Source organism: Synchiropus splendidus, chromosome 4 (assembly GCF_027744825.2).
Source record: "Synchiropus splendidus isolate RoL2022-P1 chromosome 4, RoL_Sspl_1.0, whole genome shotgun sequence".
In the NCBI taxonomy this organism is placed as follows: Eukaryota; Metazoa; Chordata; class Actinopteri; order Syngnathiformes; family Callionymidae; genus Synchiropus; species Synchiropus splendidus.
In genome coordinates, this window is record NC_071337.1 from 3424323 (window position 1) to 3445007 (window position 20685).

General features: G+C 44.8%; 2 protein-coding genes across 4 annotated transcripts in view; one reads left to right on the plus strand and one right to left on the minus strand.

Moving 5' to 3' along the window:
* Positions 1-3215, plus strand: part of ppfia2 (PTPRF interacting protein alpha 2) — an 89847-nt gene extending 86632 nt beyond the window's left edge. The window contains exons 32-33 of one of the 3 annotated variants that reach the window (XM_053862498.1): positions 360-448; positions 2167-3215. In XM_053862498.1, the coding sequence (XP_053718473.1) occupies positions 360-418 (59 nt within the window). In that variant the 3' untranslated portion in view covers positions 419-448; positions 2167-3215. The remainder of the gene's footprint in view (positions 1-359; positions 449-2166) is intronic. The other 2 variants (XM_053862497.1, XM_053862499.1) reach the window with 2 other exon arrangements.
* Positions 3216-8414: 5199 nt separating this feature from the next.
* Positions 8415-20517, minus strand: ube2h (ubiquitin-conjugating enzyme E2H (UBC8 homolog, yeast)). Its single transcript, XM_053862502.1, has 7 exons — positions 20222-20517; positions 14913-14989; positions 13442-13516; positions 13321-13360; positions 11524-11576; positions 9789-9917; positions 8415-9716 (listed from the first exon to the last, which is right to left on the minus strand). Exons 1-7 carry the CDS (start codon positions 20272-20274, stop codon positions 9592-9594), a joined length of 552 nt encoding a protein of 183 aa, XP_053718477.1. The 5' UTR covers positions 20275-20517; the 3' UTR covers positions 8415-9591.
* Between the last annotated feature and the right edge of the window lie 168 nt (positions 20518-20685).

Genomic DNA, 20685 nt, shown 5'->3' on the forward strand with positions numbered 1-20685 from the left:
ATTCCCTGCCCTCGGACGACGCAGTTCAGTACTTCGTGACGTTACACTTCACTTGTATGTAGTGGAGGGCGCTTCACAGTGAACCAAGTGCTGGTGTTAGGGGGGAGACATGGGACTCAGCCAAGATCTTCTCCCATTTGACAACTTGATGTTGGAGTAGTCTTGAACTCGGCCCAGTAGAGCAGGCTGCTGGTGCCTCTGTTCTCCGTGGACAGTGTTCCCCCACTGACTCTTCTCACCCTCCCTCTCATCCCTGAAATAACCAAACGTGTGGGTGCTGCTGCAGGACATGATGGGATGCCACTGCGCCGATGGAGGAAAGCACACTCTCAACCTTGTCTCTCTGTCTCCCCCTACAGTCGGACCCTCAGCAGTGCAGCGCCTGGACAGCTCCACGGTGAGAACCTACTCCTGCTGAGAGGAAGCCAGGGACCTAGAAGTGTACGGTGTATGTAACACTGACTCTCGCTCTGTCTGCTTTGAAGCACTTCCGCCACTTTCAGTCGTCCAGAGGATTTGTTTGTGTCAGCAAGGTGACCGCTCGCTCGAGCGAGTCGGGAAAGTCAGGAAAATCTAGAGACCACAGACCTGACATGGCAAAAAGAAAAGAAAACCGTGGCCACGAAATATGTAAAACCTGCGCACGAAATATTTATTCCAGGGAACGAAGTACTTTGTTGCCTTGAATGAGTATTTCGTGCACACGTTTGACTTATTTCGTCCCCACGAATCAGTACTTCATTCCGTCGTATTAATAGTTCGCTCCCTCATATTGGAACTTCTTTGCCTTGAATCAGTATTTTGTGCCCACGAATTGGTACTTCATTCCTTCAAACTTGTATTCCGTGCCCATAAATGAGTACTTCATTCCTTCAAATTAGTATTTCGGTCCCTCATATTAGTACTATTAGTACTTCAATTCCATGTTTTGTGCACATGTTTTACTTTTTTTGGGGCCACAAATTGGTACTTTGGACCCTTGAATTAGTAATACATGCCCACAAATTCCCACAAATTTGTACTTCATTCCCTGAAAGTAGTATTTCCTTCACTCAAATGAGTATTTGGATCCCTAATATTAGTAGTTTATGTCCACAAATCAGTACTTCATTCCTTTAAATTTGTATTTCATGCCCTGGAATTCGTACTTAATTCCTTCAAGTTAGTATTTTGGTCCCTCATATTCGTACTTTGTTGCCTTGAATCAGTATTTCGTGCTCACTTTGACTTTTTTTTGTGGCCACAAATTAGTACTTCATTCCCTTAAATTAGTATTTTGTTTCCTGAAATTAGTATTTTGATCTCTAGTATTAGTATTTTATGCCCACTAGTTTGTTTTTTATTCCCACAAATGAGTATTTCACTCCCATGAATTAGTACTTCATTCCTCAAATTTGTATTTTGATCTGTGGAATTAGTATTTTATGCCCACGAATTAGTACTTTGTTCCGATCCTTTGCACCAGTATTTTGTGCCCACAATGTATTTTTGGTTTTTGGCCTCCTCTGCTGTGGGGCTGCGTAACATGACTCATGTTCCTGGTCGGTGTCACGACTTGGTCATTGTTTTTGGCGGGACTAGCTCCCTGCGATCCACCAAGACTCCAGAGTCCAGGTAGACTGGCCGAGCTGCCAGACTCATGACGGACGCACAGACTGCTGCTGAACAGTCGTGGGCTGATGCAACTGAGGGAACGTTCAGCTTCATCCCTCTCACTTTCTCTGCTCCGACTGCCACTGGTGGAGTCAGCACTTTGTGGAGTCCTCCCCCACACCTGGGCCTCAGAGCAACACCAGTTCAGCCTGTCCAGCTCCACACCAGTCAGCACTTTTGTTGTCGGCTGGAAATACACCTCCGACTGTGGAAATATATTGGGAATATATTTGGAAGAAATGCACGAGGAACTTTCATTGACACTGAGTCAAACCAGTTCAGGCGAGTGTTGAGCTGATGAGGCTTCACGAAACAGTGTCCTTATTTTCAGAGCTCACTAGGTGGCGCTGTTGCATTGAAAATGACACAAGGTTTCACTGAAGTGGTTGTTAAAATCCAAAAATTTTTTCTCAGATAGCGCCATCTAGTGGGCTCTGATGTGATCAGGAGGAATGAAAGGTGTGACTCGCCTGACTCTGCCCCATGTTTTCTAACTCCTGGTGTTTCCTCCAGCTCCAGTTCTGATGGGAGGCGCTGGACAGAGTCGCACCTGCCGGACACGCACTGCCAAGAAGCCCCTCACTTGCCTCCAGGGCACCTGTCGTCGGTGCTAAACCTCCCACTTTCTACCTTTTACATGTACAGTCAGCACTTCTGCGGAGGTGTGGACGGCCTGTACATTGATATAAATACGCCATTTTCTAAAGCTATTCATGGATGTAAACAAAAGAAAGCTATTGTGTGCGGAGACCAGCCGCCTCATGTAGTGGACCATAGGTGACATATGCTGCTCTCAACCTCACCTCCTCGCCAGTCTCTCTGTGTGTTGCTTTCTTTCTTTCCATCGTGATGAGGATGAGGATGATGATGATGCATCTCCGCCCTGGTTGCTGTGAAGGCCACGGTTTGAAGCATCTGCTACTTCCTCAGCATTTAAACTGGCAAAAGCACTTTGATTTAAAAAATTAAAAATGAAAAAACGGATGTTGCCGGTTTGACCTCGAGTCCTTGGAGAGCGAGCGAAGGTTTCTCCATCTGCCATGTTGGTTTTTGACTCCGCCCCCTCCCCCTTCCTTTGCCACGTACCGACGCTTCAGCTCCTCGTGTGTGTTGAGTGTTTCTGACCGTGTGAGGTGACCACATGTTGCTCGATGTGACTCTGTGTCGCTGAGTCGTTCCACTGTTTTTACATCAACAATTTGCACGAACGATGAGTCTTTTTATTTAAAGTCCATGTTTTTTATTTATTACTTCTTGTACTTTGGTCAAGTGGTGAAAAGGGTTTTCATTGTCAATAAAATAAAACTCAGTGAATCAAGTTTGATTTTTCTTTTTTTTTTTAACTCAGGATGAAAGGGCTTGCAGGTATGTTCAAGAGGCTTTATGAAGCTTCATGAAACACTGTCCTTATTTTCAGAGCTCAGCGGGTGGCGCTGCTGCTTTAAAAATGGTGTGAGGTGTCATTGAAGTGGTTGTTAAAATCCAAGGATTTTTGAGCAGATAGTGCCATCTAGTGGGCTCTGAAGATGAGGACAGTGTTTCATGAAGCCTCACACGACAACAAAACACTGTCAAAAAAATGTCATTTTTTTTAAAACTAAAAAAAGGACTCAAAAACAACTTCATCCTTGGACCATGTGAATACCAGGGAAAGCAAAGAAAATGGTCAAAAAGTGGAATTTTGGCTTTTAAAAAAACTTGTCGTCACACGACATAATTCCCTTTGTCCAACACGCCAAAAAAATGTTTTTTTTTAAAAGTACAAAAAAGACTTGTCTCACATCCTTGGACTATGTGGACATATGGAAAAGCACTGAAATTGACTCAAATGTAAAACTCTAATTTTAGCAATTACAAAAAAGCTCTTCAAACAACATAACACTCCTCCAATATGCAAAACAACAAATGACATTTTTAAAAAAGTTAAAAAATGACTTAAAAAACAACTTGTCTGACTTCCTTGGACCATGTGAACATCAAGAAAAGCAAAGAAATCGATTAAAAAGTCAAAGCGGAATTTTGACATTTTTTTTGTCAATGTGGTCCTCACACTAACACACCTCCTGTGTCCAAAATGTCAAAAAATGACATTTTTTAAAAAGTTTAAAAAAATGACTAAAAACAACTTGTCTGACTTCCTTGGACCATGTGAACATCAAGAAAAGCAAAGAAATCGATTAAAAAGTCAAAGCGGAATTTTGATGAATTTTTTTTTTTTTTGTCAATGTGGTCCTCACACTAACACACCTCCTGTGTCCAAAATGCCAAAAAATGACATTTTTTAAAAAGTTAAAAAATCACTGAAAAAACAACTTGTCTGACTTCGGTGGACCATGTGAACACCAGGAAAAGCAAAGAAATTGATTAAAATGTAAAAGCGGAATTTTGAGGATTTTTTTTGTCAATGTGGTCCTCACACTAACACACCTCCTGTGTCCAAAATGCCAAAAAATGACATTTTTTCAAAAGTAAAAAAAATGACTAAAAACAACTTGTCTGACTTCCTTGGACCATGTGAACATCAAGAAAAGCAAAGAAATCGATTAAAAAGTCAAAGCGGAATTTTGACATTTTTTTTGTCAATGTGGTCCTCACACTAACACACCTCCTGTGTCCAAAATGTCAAAAAATTACATTTTTTAAAAAGTTAAAAAAGGGACTTAAAACAACTTGTCTGACTTCCTTGGACCATGTGAACATCAAGAAAAGCAAAGAAATCGATTAAAATGTAAAAGTGGAATTTTGATGAATTTTTTTTTTTTTTGTCAATGTGGTCCTCACACTAACACACCTCCTGTGTCCAAAATGCCAAAAAATGACATTTTTTAAAAAGTTAAAAAATGACTGAAAAAACAACTTGTCTGACTTCGGTGGACCATGTGAACACCAGGAAAAGCAAAGAAATTGATTAAAATGTAAAAGCGGAATTTTGAGGATTTTTTTTGTCAATGTGGTCCTCACACTAACACACCTCCTGTGTCCAAAATGTCAAAAAATGACATTTTTATTAAAGTAAAAAAATGACTTAAAAAACAACTTGTCTGACTTCCTTGGACCATGTGAACATCAAGAAAAGCAAAGAAATCGATTAAAATGTAAAAGTGGAATTTTGATGATTTTTTTTTTTTTTGTCAATGTGGTCCTCACACTAACACACCTCCTGTGTCCAAAATGCCAAAAAATGACATTTTTTAAAAAGTTAAAAAATGACTGAAAAAACAACTTGTCTGACTTCGGTGGACCATGTGAACACCAGGAAAAGCAAAGAAATTGATTAAAATGTAAAAGCGGAATTTTGAGGATTTTTTTTGTCAATGTGGTCCTCACACTAACACACCTCCTGTGTCCAAAATGCCAAAAAATGACATTTTTTCAAAAGTAAAAAAAATGACTAAAAACAACTTGTCTGACTTCCTTGGACCATGTGAACACCAGGAAAAGCAAAGAAATTGATTAAAATGTAAAAGCGGAATTTTGAGGATTTTTTTTGTCAATGTGGTCCTCACACTAACACACCTCCTGTGTCCAAAATGCCAAAAAATGACATTTTTTAAAAAGTAAAAAAAATGACTAAAAACAACTTGTCTGACTTCCTTGGACCATGTGAACATCAAGAAAAGCAAAGAAATCGATTAAAATGTAAAAGTGGAATTTTGATGATTTTTTTTTTTTTTTTTTTTTGTCAATGTGGTCCTCACACTAACACACCTCCTGTGTCCAAAATGCCAAAAAATGACATTTTTTAAAAAGTAAAAAAAATGACTAAAAACAACTTATCTGACTTCCTTGGACCATGTGAACATCAAGAAAAGCAAAGAAATCGATTAAAAAGTCAAAGCGGAATTTTGACATTTTTTTTGTCAATGTGGTCCTCACACTAACACACCTCCTGTGTCCAAAATGTCAAAAAATGACATTTTTTAAAAAGTTAAACAAGGGACTTAAAACAACTTGTCTGACTTCCTTGGACCATGTGAACATCAAGAAAAGCAAAGAAATCGATTAAAATGTAAAAGTGGAATTTTGATGATTTTTTTTTTTTTTTTTTTTGTCAATGTGGTCCTCACACTAACACACCTCCTGTGTCCAAAATGCCAAAAAATGACATTTTTTAAAAAGTTAAAAAATGACTGAAAAAACAACTTGTCTGACTTCGGTGGACCATGTGAACACCAGGAAAAGCAAAGAAATTGATTAAAATGTAAAAGCGGAATTTTGAGGATTTTTTTTTGTCAATGTGGTCCTCACACTAACACACCTCCTGTGTCCAAAATGTCAAAAAATGACATTTTTATTAAAGTAAAAAAATGACTTAAAAAACAACTTGTCTGACATCCTTGGACCATGTGAACATCAAGAAAAGCAAAGAAATCGATTAAAATGTAAAAGTGGAATTTTGATGATTTTTTTTTTTTTTTTTTTGTCAATGTGGTCCTCACACTAACACACCTCCTGTGTCCAAAATGCCAAAAAATGACATTTTTTAAAAAGTAAAAAAAATGACTAAAAACAACTTGTCTGACTTCCTTGGACCATGTGAACATCAAGAAAAGCAAAGAAATTGATTAAAATGTAAAAGTGGAATTTTGAGGATTTTTTTTTTTTTTTGTCAATGTGGTCCTCACACTAACACACCTCCTGTGTCCAAAATGCCAAAAAATGACATTTTTTAAAAAGTAAAAAAAATGACTAAAAACAACTTGTCTGACTTCCTTGGACCATGTGAACATCAAGAAAAGCAAAGAAAATGGTTAAAAAGTCAAAGCGGAATTTTGACATTTTTTTTGTCAATGTGGTCCTCACACTAACACACCTCCTGTGTCCAAAACGCCAAAAAATGACATTATTTAAAAAGTCAAAATAGGACTTAAAAACAACATGTCTGCCATCCTTGGACCCTGTGAACACCAGGAAGAGCAAAGAAAATGGCTGAAAAGTAGAAGTGGAACTTTGACAATTTTTCTCAAAATGGACTTTGTGTTGAAACTGTATTTCAGTGAAGGTCATGTGGAGGAGCTGCAGGTTTGAATTATAACTTTACAAAGTAACCAGCTGGACAGTCTCTTCAAAGGTTTGCGCTTTAAACACGAACCCTTCCAGAAGTTCCAAAAAGAACGTAGTGAAATGAGAATGTGATGCAGAAAGAGACTTGGCATGCAGATTCCTCAATGTGAACCTTGACCTCTGGTGAGCGTCTCACGGCCCCTGCTGCTGTGTGTCAAGTGTCTCTGAACGCACCATTGGTCACTGCAATAAATAAACAGGTTAGATTGTTTAAAAGTATCCGCCCTGATTTTACTGCTAAATATCAACTGAATATTTGCTGAATGCGTGTTTTATTAAGTTTTAAGAGGAGGAGAAGCCATTTGAAATTTGGAAGAAGTATGAGACGAACGTGTTCCATCAGCGCAGCAACACCGCCCTCCAGTGGTGCTCAAGGCAAATGACAGTGTCCAAGTTCCGGCACGTTGAACTGTTGTGTTTGTCTGGATTCATCCGCGGCCCTGTCGCTCCGGATATCCCATAGTGAATAGTGAATGATACACATGTTTTATTACATATACTTTTTCATAGATGGTTAACCGCAAATATATGAAATAATGTAGTTTGGTTTAATTTTTAATAACTTTTAATTCACTTTAAAATATGATGATATAAATGAAAAAAAAAAAAAATAATAATATATATATATATATATATATATATATATATATATATATATATATATATATATATATATATATATAACATCTTAAGAATGTCATATTTAAGGTTACTCTCCAGTTTTCTTATACTTTTCAGTATTTTTTATATATATATTTTAAATATTCATTTAACTTCACTTCCTCTCCAAACAATAAGCGTTCAACACTTTGCTTTGCTTTTGCAAACCTGCTTTAAGGTCTAGAGCACCGTGTCGTCGTCGTGTCGGAAACACTTTTATCTTCTGAGTCAGTTTCAAGCATGTTGGAGTCTCGCTGAGTCAGGGGAGAGAAGTGGAACTTGGATGAGCTGCACAAATAGTTGAACTGAAGATAGAAAAAAATGCTTTACTATTGTCATAATTGATCTCTGTGTTTTAAGAATAACAGCTGTAGGTGTCGGAAAATATTGAGGTTCAAACTGAAACTCTCAAGTCTGAGACTCTTGATCGACTCGCTGTCCTGTCTGAGCCATGAGACGACACAACCTGCGCGTGACGGGCTGATGAGGCTTCATGAAACAGTGTGCTCATTTCCAAAGCCCACTAGATGGCACTGTCTGCCCAAAACTCTTATTCTAACAACCACTTCACATCGTTTGAAAAGCAAGAGCGCCACCTACTGCGCTCTGAAAATGAGGACAGTGTTTCACGAACCTGCATGAACCTTCGGTTACGTTCGAGCTGCATCTCTTACTGAGGGTCCAGGTGAGGGGCATGGAGCTCGGGGGCTTTGAAGTGGGAAATGTGACTTGACCTCTGACCTTTCGTGGGGACCCTGAGCTTTTTATATGCAGAACAGTTGGTGAATAGCTTCCAGGGTTTTCCCTGCAGAGTCCTGTCCAGGAGCTGAACTCAGGTGACCCCACCTGTGATGTCATCACCATCTGACCTTCATGCTTGCGAGTCAGGTTTCACGGAACCGACTCACATGAAACTCTGAAGTTGTGTCATTATTGCTGTTGATATTTCATGCAGTTATCAACATCAGCGTCACCTCCACCTCCTTCACCCTCTTCCAACCACAGAGACCGACACTGGACTCGGCAGCAGCGCAGCCTCGTACACATTAGATGCTTTATTAAAAAACAAGATGTTGCAGTTTACATTGTACACAACTACACGGGACTTTGTCAGCCTCCGTCTGCGACCGGCTCCGGTTCCATCGTGGAGAAAACCAAAGAAAAAAAAAAAGGGAGGGCGATGTGGAGAACGTGAGGCGGAGGGTTGGGACTCCAACACAACAGAAAGGGTTCCAGCGTGGGGACGTTTACAGCAGGTACAAAGTTCTGGGAGGAAAACCGCCGCTGTGGGCCAGCAGAGGGCGCAGTGTCGCACGTCTCCAGTCCTATTGCAACATTTTTTTTATTTTGGTTATTCAGTCAGAAACACTACACCCGACTCTAGAGTGTTGTAAAAACTTAAAAAGAAAAAAAAAATCCTGACGGTTTCAGGAACACCAGCCGTGACGCACCCGCGTGAATTCCACAAACGTCTGTCGCAAAATAAAACACAAGAAAGTGAGAAGGCTCTTCTGCAACCAAGGTCAAAGGTCGAGACCTCTTCACACCCAGCCAAGTGAGAACTACACACGTGAAATCGGTGTCACCCTCTGGAGGGTTCAGAGGGCGGAGAACGTCTGCCTGTCAATCAAACTGTCGCAAAAAATAAAAACTGTGGAAAAGACCGAAGTCGTGAGCAAAAGAAAAAACCAGCTCGTACGAACTGAAAAGGAAAAACCGGTCTGACTTCAGCTCAGAGAAGAGGAGGAGCTGCACTGCTGACAGTCACGCCATCTTTGATCCGCTCTGCTACATCACCAGCGTTTTTAAATTCGCCCCAACTTTGGCACCGACTTTATCCGTGACTGCACTTCCGTCTCTGATCTGCACCAGACGTTATTGCCGTGTGAATTTCAGCTCCAGTGTTGCGTCGCCGGCGGTCGCCGCGCAGCAGCAGCTGAGCGACGACCAGAGGAGCACGAGAGCTGGTTTTGGCACCCGGGACGTGTGACCAGAGTCCACCACACGACACACCTCAAAACTAAAGAAGAGGAAAACAAGAGGGCGGGATGGGCGTCACACAAGGCTAGCGGTCCATAAAAAGTCTTGTTTAGTAATAATAATAATAATAATAACAATAAAAACAAATGTTTAAATATGAATAATATAAGTCTGCTTTCTCGGTATTAGGAAATTATATATAGTCTCTGTGGGGAAGGACTCGTCCTCCGACTACTACAACTCCATGTCCTGGGCCTCGTCCTCGGAGAAGTCCGACATGGAGCTCTCGGACGACGAGTCGCCGGCGCCCTCCTCCTGCTCCTTCAGAGCCTCCTCTGTTGCATATTTCTGGATGTACTCTGAGGAGAAAGAGGAGGAGACTTAGACGGCGAGCACGGGGTGGTGGGGGGCGCGGCGGTGAGGGCGGGAACCTTTGATTTTCTGCTTGTACTCTTCGGGTCGGTGGAGGTACATGGCGGCGGCGTCTCCGTTCAGAGGGTCGATGGGGTTGGGATAAGCCAGCAGCTGCGGCAGGAATGACTCAAAGATGTTGGTCAGATCTGAGGAGCAGACGGGAGCAGTGGTCAACAGAGAGGCCTGTGGGGAGGATAACATCTAGTCCAGTCCAGACCTGGGCAAAGTGTGGCCCGGGGGCCGGATGCGGCCCTTTGCCTGTGCTGTTGCGGCCCTCATGGGGTCAGACTAAAACCAAACAACTGATACGTGGTCATATTCTGTCATTCTTTTCTAATCCTGTTTCCGTTTAAGCCAGTACTGGTTCACCAGTAAATACAACACATTCATGACTACATTTTTGTTTCTTCTTTTCATTTGTCATTAGAGAATTTTCCTCAAAAGGTTTGAAAATAAATTGCCTTTTCATCTTCCATGTTTGGTCCACAGTTTTATCATGATTTCTGTTCATTTAAGGTGCTTGCAAAATTATTTTTTATGTCCTTGCTTCCATGTGGTATGGTTCATTTCGTCCTTGTTACTTTTTTTCCCATTTTTTTGCGGCCTTTATTTTGGCATGATGGACCCTCACAACAGTCCCAGCTTATAATGTGGCCCTTCAGACTGAAACTAAACAAACTGACCTCTAAACCAGGGGTCACCAACATGGCACCCACGGGCTGTTTATCAATAATGCATGCAATAACCATCTTATAATGTTTGATTTTGTGGCAGTTACTGTGAGTATTTGAGAGGAGTATTATGTGTCATCCACTATATATGGTGACTTCAGAAGTGAGTACTGAACCAATGGCCGCCCTTTGGGTCACACACACGGTTACTAAGGTCGGTGACACCCGCCCTAAAACAACGTCAACAACCTCGGCCGCTACACGTGTCACACGCATCGACTGAGTGAGTGGATTTACTCCACAGTGGGTCCACGAAATGTGAGCGTTTGGTCCCTAAAAGTCTCTCTCCAGGTGCAGCAGGAGCTTGTGTCTAACCGCAGACAACAACAACTTCCTCAATTTGGGGTCGGTCACAAGTTTCTCTGGGCGCCTGGTCACACTCAAAACCACTCATCCAGTTGAGTAACGCTGCAGCGGCTCGAGCAGATCACAGTCCAAATGCTCCTTCAGTTACACGACACCAACATAAGCGACGTCCATGAACGCACCAGCTGTGTTCAGGCACGTCGCAATTCCCATCTGGCTGCTTCTTATCAGCTCAAGGCAAACGTCTTAAAGTTCACAGCACAGTCCCACTTCACTTTGGTGGATCCAAACCCTTCAGCTAAATATATACATCTATATATACATAAGCATCTCGTCTTCACAAGTACAACTTACAGGCTAATATGTGGCTAATACGCATACGAATAAGTAGTTTATTTGTGATACTACATGGCACCTGATCTTACGTGTTACTACATATATGAAAACCAATTTATCAGACTCTGTCTTTCCCACCACATCAGTCATCAGTTTGAGTGAATCTTAAACTGAATCTTGAAGAAACACGCAGCTCATGTCTATGCTGACACAGCACTTTTTCAAGCCTGACCTTCCCAGATTTAGGGCGACGAGACGCCTCTCTGATTGAGCTCTACTTTCCTCTTCCCTCCGGGGTCCTTCGGGAAAACCCCAGAGTATCAGAGCCGGCGAGCTGCTAACTGGAGTGAGGCTGTGCGAGGGTGACGGGGAGACTCACCGTACAGAGCTGTCCACGTTTGGTTGATGACATCTAAACACACTGTTCCTGATCTGGAAGAAACAAGGAGGAGGAGATGAAGCAAACGTCTCTGTGGTCAGGAAGAGCACAACTGAAGATACGCTGCAGTACGTATGCCAGTCCTATAGGGGGCGCTGTGTCGCTCTGGGTTTCTTTTCAGGGTTAAACCGTGGGAGACGTCCACAGCTTCATGTCCACTAAGACCTTGACCAGGCCTCGGAACCTTTGAGCCTTGAATTCACCGCCTGCATCAGCACTGGCTGAGCCGAGCACGGCTGTTGGTTCTATCCCCTCGAGTGGTCTCCACTTGTGTTTGACAAACCAGGCAGTTTCACTGAAGGAATATGTGCCCTCAAGTGTGGCAACACCTCTCGCTACCAACTCCATAAACGGGTCACGGACACGAGCGATTTATCCAAGCCTGTGATTCAGCACCTGCGTTTCCAATGACCATCAAATTCAAGAGGATCCAGACGCCATCTAGGAGCAGAGGAGTGGTGCCTGGTCCTCATAAGACCGTCATCATAAGACCTGATTCAGCGCGCTCCCGAGGGAAGAGAGACGTCTCCTGCATGGTCTGATCTGAGAACCAGACCTTTCAAACGGGGGTCACCTCAGAGCGAGGTGATGTTGAGAGAGTGTTGAGGGTAGAAAGTGAGTCAGAAACTGATCTTATTATTTTATATGTTGACTGTAATCTCCGCACTATAAGCCGCTACTTTTTTCTCGTAGTCTGAACCCTGGGGCTTATACAGTGACGCGGCTAATATCTGCATTTTTACAGGCTAAAGAGCGTCATGCTGCCAAAATATTGAGCGTCTTTGCGTCAAACCGATGACATCACAGGTGTTTCAATGAACATAAAGCGCTGAAAATGTGTCGTTTTCGCCCGTGTGTCCGCTGAGACCGGCTGTGGTGACGGAACATCGGACACGCGGGTGAAAACAGCGCATTTTGAGGCGCTTCAATGTCAGTAAAAGATGTGAGATGGGCTCACAACATTGCCCAGTTTGTTTCATGAGTCCGTCTCCAAGCTGGAGCCGTTTTCCAAACTAGTTTACAAGTGATCCTCGTGCATTTTTAAACAGACGGAACCATTGCACCCGCGGCTTACAGACTGCCGCGGCGTACGGATGAACAAGATCCACTTCCCTTCTTAAATTTAGTGGCTGTGGCTAATATTCCAGCGCCCTCTAAAGCCCGGAATCTAGGTAGGAGGCCAGTTTAAGAGCGACGTTTCACATCTTTCAGTCTCACTCAACCCCATGCTGCCAAGAGAGACCACCAGGCTGCTCAGTCCAACCACAACATGACAAAAAAGTGATTCTTAACCACAGGGCCGGGGCCCATGGTTGGGCCACGAGCGCCTCCTAGAGGGCCGTATTACACCTCTGGGCCGTGAGACGCTCAGTTTTAATCCATGAGCCACGTATGGTGGCAGCAGTGAGTCACTGAATTGACTCGACAGCTGCACATCTGTGATAGTTACTAACTATGGAGAAGTTCTTGGAAAGAAAAATGTGATAAAGAAGGTGATGGCGCCCCGAACAGTAAACACTGTTCAAGAAAGCGATGAAGCACTTTTGAAAATTACTAAGATCACGTCATGCCAATACTTTCATTTACACTTTACTGCTTTGGAGTTAAAATAAAATACTTTTTTATTTTATTTTATGACATTTATGATATTTATTTCATTCAGATTGTATTTAGTTTTTCCAATTTTCTCAACAGTTTGCAGCAAGTGTATCAGTCGTGAAAGAGGGCGGTACTTACGCTTCATCGATATTGGGATGAAAAATCTTATTCATGAATCCTGGAAGACACAAAGCCTTGTTAGAAGCGACACCTGAGGCGAGCTGGCGACACAGCGTGCACATCAGTCAGAGGCTCCCACCTATAGACGGGGACTTGAAGGGGTATTTGTCAGGAAGATCCACTCGCACCTTCCATACGCCGCCCTCGTACGGTGCTGGAGACACAGAAACACTGTTTATCAAAAGCTCATTTCTCTAACTGGGTTAGAAGACCTTGTGCTCAGCGGAGGCTGACTAAACTTCAGAGCTGGAGAACCAACACAGACGAGCGTCTGAGCTGCAGGTTCTGACGGACGTGTGGAACTGGTCCAACAGGCACCGTCGAGAACACAAATCAAACTTCCCACGGTGCCTGTCACCTCTGGTTGCCCTCTGTTTAATGTCAAGCATTTAACATTTATTCTGCTTAACTTTTACAAAGTCTTTGAAGTGTCACCAACATCAACCAAGACATCACTAAAAAGTAGTGGTACTGGGTTTTCATTCTGTGTATACAAAAAGCTAAATCCAAAATAGAATTTGCTTTCCATCTCCTACCATACAACACATTGTGATTCGGACAAGGCTCTCATAAGTGGGTCAAACGCCGGCGCCATCTTGTGGCGTCACTGGAGGGACCAAACACCGGCGCTATGCACTGAAGCGGTGGAAGTAGCGGCAATATCAGCTAATAATGAGGGATTTGTCAACAGTTTTTGAGGAGGAAGAGCAGCTTCATGTGAACCAAGGACCTGTTTTTATTCCAACCACGTGGTTGTGGAAGTGACGACTCTGACTATTTTGAGAGGATGAAGTGTCTGAACGGATCAACACTGAACGCTAATGTAAATGGAATGTAAAACTCTCTTCAGAAGGCTCAGCAGGACAGAACATGTCATGTTTGGGTCAACAGTGGGACTGACTGGGTCGAGGACTGACGCCTCCTCACCCATGTGTTTGAGAGCTTCTCTGCTGTTTTGATAGCTTGCTATCATGCCTTGTTTACGCTGGCAAACCCTGGGCGTTTGCAGTCGGTTTCCAAACACGTTTGAGACAAACTTTCAGGGCACAATCGTCCTGCAAAGTAGCCAAACATAGAAGGTTGCCACTCATCCCTCATTCTTTAAACTGGCTTCACTTGTTTCTTATGATGCTCTTCGTCTTTTGGTGAGAGGAACAGGCTTCCACGCTCACTGGCTCCTTCAGAACATCTTTTTTCCCTACATTCTAATGGTGCGCCGACAGGATCCACCTCCAGTGACCTCACAAAGGCTTGTTTCTGGTTCTGACTTTGAGTCACACAGAACTCGAGCCACACTTATTCAGCGTTGACATTCAGCAGACGATTTATGATCACTTCATGCTGCATATTTCTGCACTGCTCCAGAGGCGTGTCGGTGACACTTTAATGTCGATATTCATTTGAATTTCAAACATCAGGCAGCTCTTTGACTTTTGAAGCCTCGGGATCAGAAACACTTCGGCAGTCATTGCAGGCGAAGGAGAAGACAACTTGTTGTGACAGCAGCATATTGATCCGACATGCAGGCGGCAAAAGGAGAGGAGACTTACTTCCTTGTGGTCCGAAGAACTTCACTACAAACTCATTGAGCCCACTGAGGATGGTGACTTCATGCTTGCTCTCGATGCTGTCAGAAGGTTAAGGCTTCAAAGGTCCCACACTCAAACACTGAAAATGAGCTGCATAATTCAATTCTCACAGAAAGAAGACTCGGCCAGAACCTCTCCTCTGTATTGTAGTCCACCAGCATCACTCCTGCTAATCTACCCACCAAAGCAACGCATGCCTCGTGATCTTCCTTCCTCCCATTCGACTCTTCCACACGCAGTCACGGCGGTAGCAGAGAGAACAGCATCACCAAGAGTCGATAAGAAGCGGTTCCATCAGCTACAACTAATTGTATCTCATTAGCAGCGCAACAGACGCTAGCTGAAGACCTCACATGCGCATACATTCAACGGCAGGTTGAGCTGATGAAGGACAAACTAGAGCTGTGTGTGTGTGTGTGTCGGCTATCGGGGGGGATGGTAGGTCCCGAGCTTTACGTCGGTGGGATGGAAGTCAGTTCAGTGTTAGAGCGAGCAGAGGCCGTGGGTCAGGCTACCATGCTCTCTGACTTAGCCTCGAGTTACATCCAACCCTCAGCAACTGATCTGCCACGGCAACTGGGAACCAATGCAACTGACGTCGGATACTTTACAGCATTACAAGAACATTTACCTGCTACAAGCGCAGCAGAAGCAGCTTAACAAAGTGAGTTATAATCGTCACTGAGCAAAAGTATCGCTCAACAACTGCCTCCAATTTGTCTTCCACCACGGCAAGATGTGATCAAATTGATTTCCACCGAACAGTTGGTGAAATAGGTGCTGAATACATGTGCTCTTTTCTCATGGCTCGCCAGCAAAAGCCAGTCCAAACTAGAAGGTTCAGTCCCGTGACCAAGCAAGCGCATCAAAACAATGACAGTGAGAGGGAAGTGAAGTGATAATATCCTACTGCGGAACACATTTCCCTTCAGCCAGAGCAAGTGTCTGCTGTTGCTAGCTGAACTGTGACGGCAGCTGATGGCAACTTCGACTGCTCCTCTGAAGCAGTGTGGAACTTCAAAGTCTGGACACAGTGTTGGACTTTGAAAATACAGCGGATCCACTTGCTTCCCATCTACTGACCCCCCGCCTGAGTGACCCATCTTACTCCATATAAACTCGGACCTCGGTCTAGTCACGGAAAGAAATAGGAGCCCCGTACCTCAATAGTTTTGGAGATGTGGGGACCTCAACACCTCTACAAGGATTGAAACCACTATCCCACAACGATTGAAGGTTTTTCTTTATAGAGTTCAGTAGCCAAAGATATGTTATTCATGTCAGCACACGCACCAGTTCATCACATGTCATCATCACATGTAGGCCTGACTCACATGGGTGTATCATGAGAAGAAACACTCATGGATCCAGGAGGCTACGTCAAGAGAAGTGCCCCTTAAAGTCGGATTTCCCCTCTCACTATGGTATTTACGGTCGCCTCTCTGGCACGCTGCCGTCGCGGCTCTTGCCAGAGAACCTGCAGTGAGGAAACTAAACAACACTAGCATGTTAGCTTCAGAGAGCTTCCTCTTTCTCTCTGGGCTTCTCCCTTCAGTGGTGACCACAGTGGATCATCTTCCTCCATCTCCCCCTGTCCTCTGCTTCCTCTCCTCTCAAACCTCCAAACCTCATGTCCTCCTTCACCACCTCCATCAATCTCCTCTGTGGCCTTCCTCTCCACCTTCTGCCTGGCAGTTCCAACATCTCAACATCTTCATCTACCAATGTACTGGCTCTCTCTCTCTCTCCTCTGTACATGTCCAAACCATCTCCATCAAATGTTAGATATGAACAAATGATTTCGTTGCTAAAAAAAAAAAAGGCTAAACAAACCAGTGCGAGACTGAGCAGTGAATTACAGCGACTACTGGATTAGTCACAGACAGGTTCATTAGTTGACTAGTCATGATGTCATCATTCTGTTAGGACCATCTGCCCTGAGAGGAGAAAAGCCTGTTGGACTACGGCAACCCAAAAGTATGGGACCATGTCACAAAGGACACATCAGTTTTTTTTTACATATGTTTGTTATTTATATTTATATGAATTCTACTGTATTCTCAACGCCGAACCAGCCATGTTACCGTGTTGCACCACGCGTACATGTTACCACACTAATCGTTAGGGTAGTCTGTGACCAGTCGACGATCAAAATAATCGCTGTAGCCCGAGTTGGAATACGCATCGTGCCGTGCGGCTAGCCACCGCCCTTCCTGTCCCAGGCCGCGAAACACCTGAGAAAATGGCCGCTCGGGTTTATTCACCGAGGTATTTGTATCAGGAGAGACCATCACTGAGCTGATCTCATGTTTGGAGACCTTATGTGTTTCACTCCTCAGGTCCCGTAACCAAAGAAAGAAAGAGGTTACAGCAGGTGACTTTTGGTATTTGCACACACATGCGTCCTCACAAGTCAAAACAAACGGCCGTTCATTGTCAAGTTACAGAGCTTCAGGATGAATAATTCAATGGACACAGTTCTGACTTGAGCGACACCAGCCACATAGAAACTGGTGCTCTCGCAAGACGAATGTGCAGAGGGAGAAGCAGAGAGACGCCTCAACCGCGCGAGATAAAGAGACTCGAGTCGAAGCCAGATAAAAACAATGTCACCGATCTCAACCTTTATCTCTCAGCCCTCATTATACAGGACACGCAGCATCATCCCGCCTGGCCTCCTGCTTTAATGAAGGCCAGGTAGGACAAGCCTGTTCGGCTTCTGTCATGGTGACGCCGACACGTTTGTGAATGAATGACTGTCTGAAATAACAAGCTGAGCTGGAAAAGCGCAAAGTTAGCTGGACGGATGGGTCTTCACTGCTGAAGATTTCCACTCCAGATCAGGTTCCAGATGGGAGCGAACAGAGGTCCAGAAACGTAGTTTTGTCACACTTTTCAGTGAGTCTGTTTCCCTCCAGCTTTAATAAACCTGTTTCTCCAGGTTCTAATCCCCAGCTGTTACTCTTTCATGAGATAGCAGCATGCGCAGATTAGCCACAAGCAAACATGTGACACTGTGACTTGGTAGTTGGACACAACAGAGGTCAAAGGGACTCCTGTAAATGGGGGAGGAACAAAGACTGTGCTTCTGATGCTCTCCGGATGTTGCAAGAGAACAATGGGGCTGAAAGACCGAGCAGAGAAGCCTGGAAACGGAATCATACACAGGCTTCTAGAGTCCAGTTCGGTTAGTGGGTTTGGCCATTATCCAAAGATGGAGTGGAACATTTACTGATGGGAAAAATGAATTGCGTTTTATCGTGACAATATTGTGATTTGCTATTCAGAGTGTGATTTATTTTTAGGGGCGGTTGGTTGTGTTTCTGCATAGTTAAGCAGGAACTACTACTCCCAAACCCCTGACACACAGGGCTCCTATTTAGACTGGGCGCCGTGCTTATATAGAGTACGACGGATCTCACTGAGTGTCACGGTGACGCGGAGCTCAAGGACTACAAGAAGAGTCCTCGTGGGTGGGACAGTCCAGATACCCTTCGACTGTTGTTGAGTGGCTCCTGCTTGGTGGTCTGACAGCGCAGCCACTGCTGAGGTGAGGGCGCGGCACCTCTGAGACTGGAGGATTGGGGCGCCGAAATATCTTTGCATTCTATATGATCACGATGTTTGAGTCACAAACATTGTGCAGGACTACTGAAACCTAACCAGCGGACCAGCACACACTGAGGTGTACGGCACTCGACTACCAAAACAATTTCCCCTCTACATCAACCCCGAGTGACGTCAATGAAAGTTAGGAAGTGACCCAGAAAGTCGAGCGGATGAAGATCACCACGCCGACCTTGGGATTCTGTCCCTCAGGGAAGGTCAGTGATGAAGCCGCCCCAGAAAAGAAACACATCCATCTATCACAGTTCACCGCAGCTGATGGAGAGAAGGTGTTGCTACCTTGTGGGTATTCTGGGGGGCTCAAGCCAGAAAAAGGGGGCACCCATCACAAAATAACATTATTATTATGATTGTTGTTGCTGGGTCGGTTTGTTTGGATTTACTTCGGAGCAAATTCCCGCAGGATTTTTCAGTGGCCAGACACCGTTCTGTGCGGCATGAGGAGCTGTGCCACGGTGCCGGTGAGGCATGAGCCTCACAGGAAGTGAACTAAATGCCCCGCCAGACACCAAAACACATGAGAGAGGAACTTTTTTTTTCCTCAAGAATTTAAGAATGAAGAAGAGGAAGCGGCACTTACCACTAGGCGGCGCACGTCCCCGTGTAAGAGTTGACACACCACAAGACCGAACAAGAGCCAACAGCTTCAGAGCACCCAACTCAGTTTGGGCTTGCTGAGGCGACCCGTAGCTGCCGCTGACATCAGCACACCAGGGGGGCAATAAATGCTCGTAGCAGGTGAACTACAGACTCTTCCTTAGCTCCTGACACCTGAAACCACTTGAGAAAAGAGCAAACTTCACAGGCCGGCGTCGGCAGCCACTGAGGAGGCTTGAAAAACGGCTCCAACCAGAGGGATCTGTCAAACAACACGGTGAACACCCCACAAGCCGTTCACTGCGGCGCCAGTGTTTACTCCAGCAGCCCCTTGTTTTCTATTCAACTTTACTTTTTTGGAATGTCTGCTTGGTGGGGGAAGGGGCGGCAATACGACATAACCCCCCCTGGAAATTACACCCCTGATTTATGTGGAGCAGCTACCTCAAACTTTACCCTCAGCTGTCTCCCCCCCTCTCCCCCCCACCCCTCACCCTGTAGTTTCACCACCGACATCTCAGTTTCAGTCAGAGTTTGGGCCCAAACTTGAGGGGGAAAAGACTCGATATTTGCTCTGAACTGAGACCTGTAGTCTGCCACACGTCAGACATAAAAGCCCCCCCGTCTCCGGGGATCCATGTGACAGCTGCAATAAAGCGATTACAGTGAAGGCATCGACACGCCGAGGCTTCCGTGGTTATGTTGTGCGTTCTGGAGACAGAGCCGTTTCTCAGCTGAAGCTTATGTAATGGTGTTTTGGCTGCAACAGCTGGACAAAGAGAAGCAAGTACCGTGACGTGGGTTTGCCGTGTGACTCCCCAGCTCGGGGGAAATAAAGGACACGGTGCGATTCGTCGACGGCGTCGGAACCTGCTGGAGTGACACGGGAGGGTTGCGAGTCCGGGCTGCTGGGATGACAGGAATAGCTCGAATAGCAATGCTAACGCAGCCTTGTTTACACTGGGTCACAAGCGCCGCAGCGATCCAGCCTCCTGGAACCACACGCGCCCCGACAACACACACACACGCGCACCAGAAAAGGATACAGTTTCACCACGTCGGTGTCCATTCGCCTTTTGCCCGGACTTGGAGACGACATCTTTGCTAATCCCACCGCACAACACCGAGAGGTAAACAAGCTCCGGATGTGCTGGAGTCGAGCGGAAACTTCTAGCCCAAAGTTAACATTGGCTTCAGAAGAGCTGACGACGGAACATGAGTTCGGTTCGGTGAGCGCGGCTCGCGATCTGCTGCTCGGATAAGGCTGCTGGCTGGACACAAGCTGGCTGCGCTCTGACCATGGTTCTGACGCGCTGGGATCCCTCCGCGGACACGTCACACACGAGCCACCGACGTCACCGCGCGCCGCCATGTTTGGAGTCTCTCCCGCAAACTACATCTCCCGGCTCTGCTTTCACTCCCAGTGGACCAAAGCGTCATAATCGAAACATGCTAAGACTGAATCTACGTGTTACCGACACAGTGATGGACACAAGAGGCAAAAAATGAG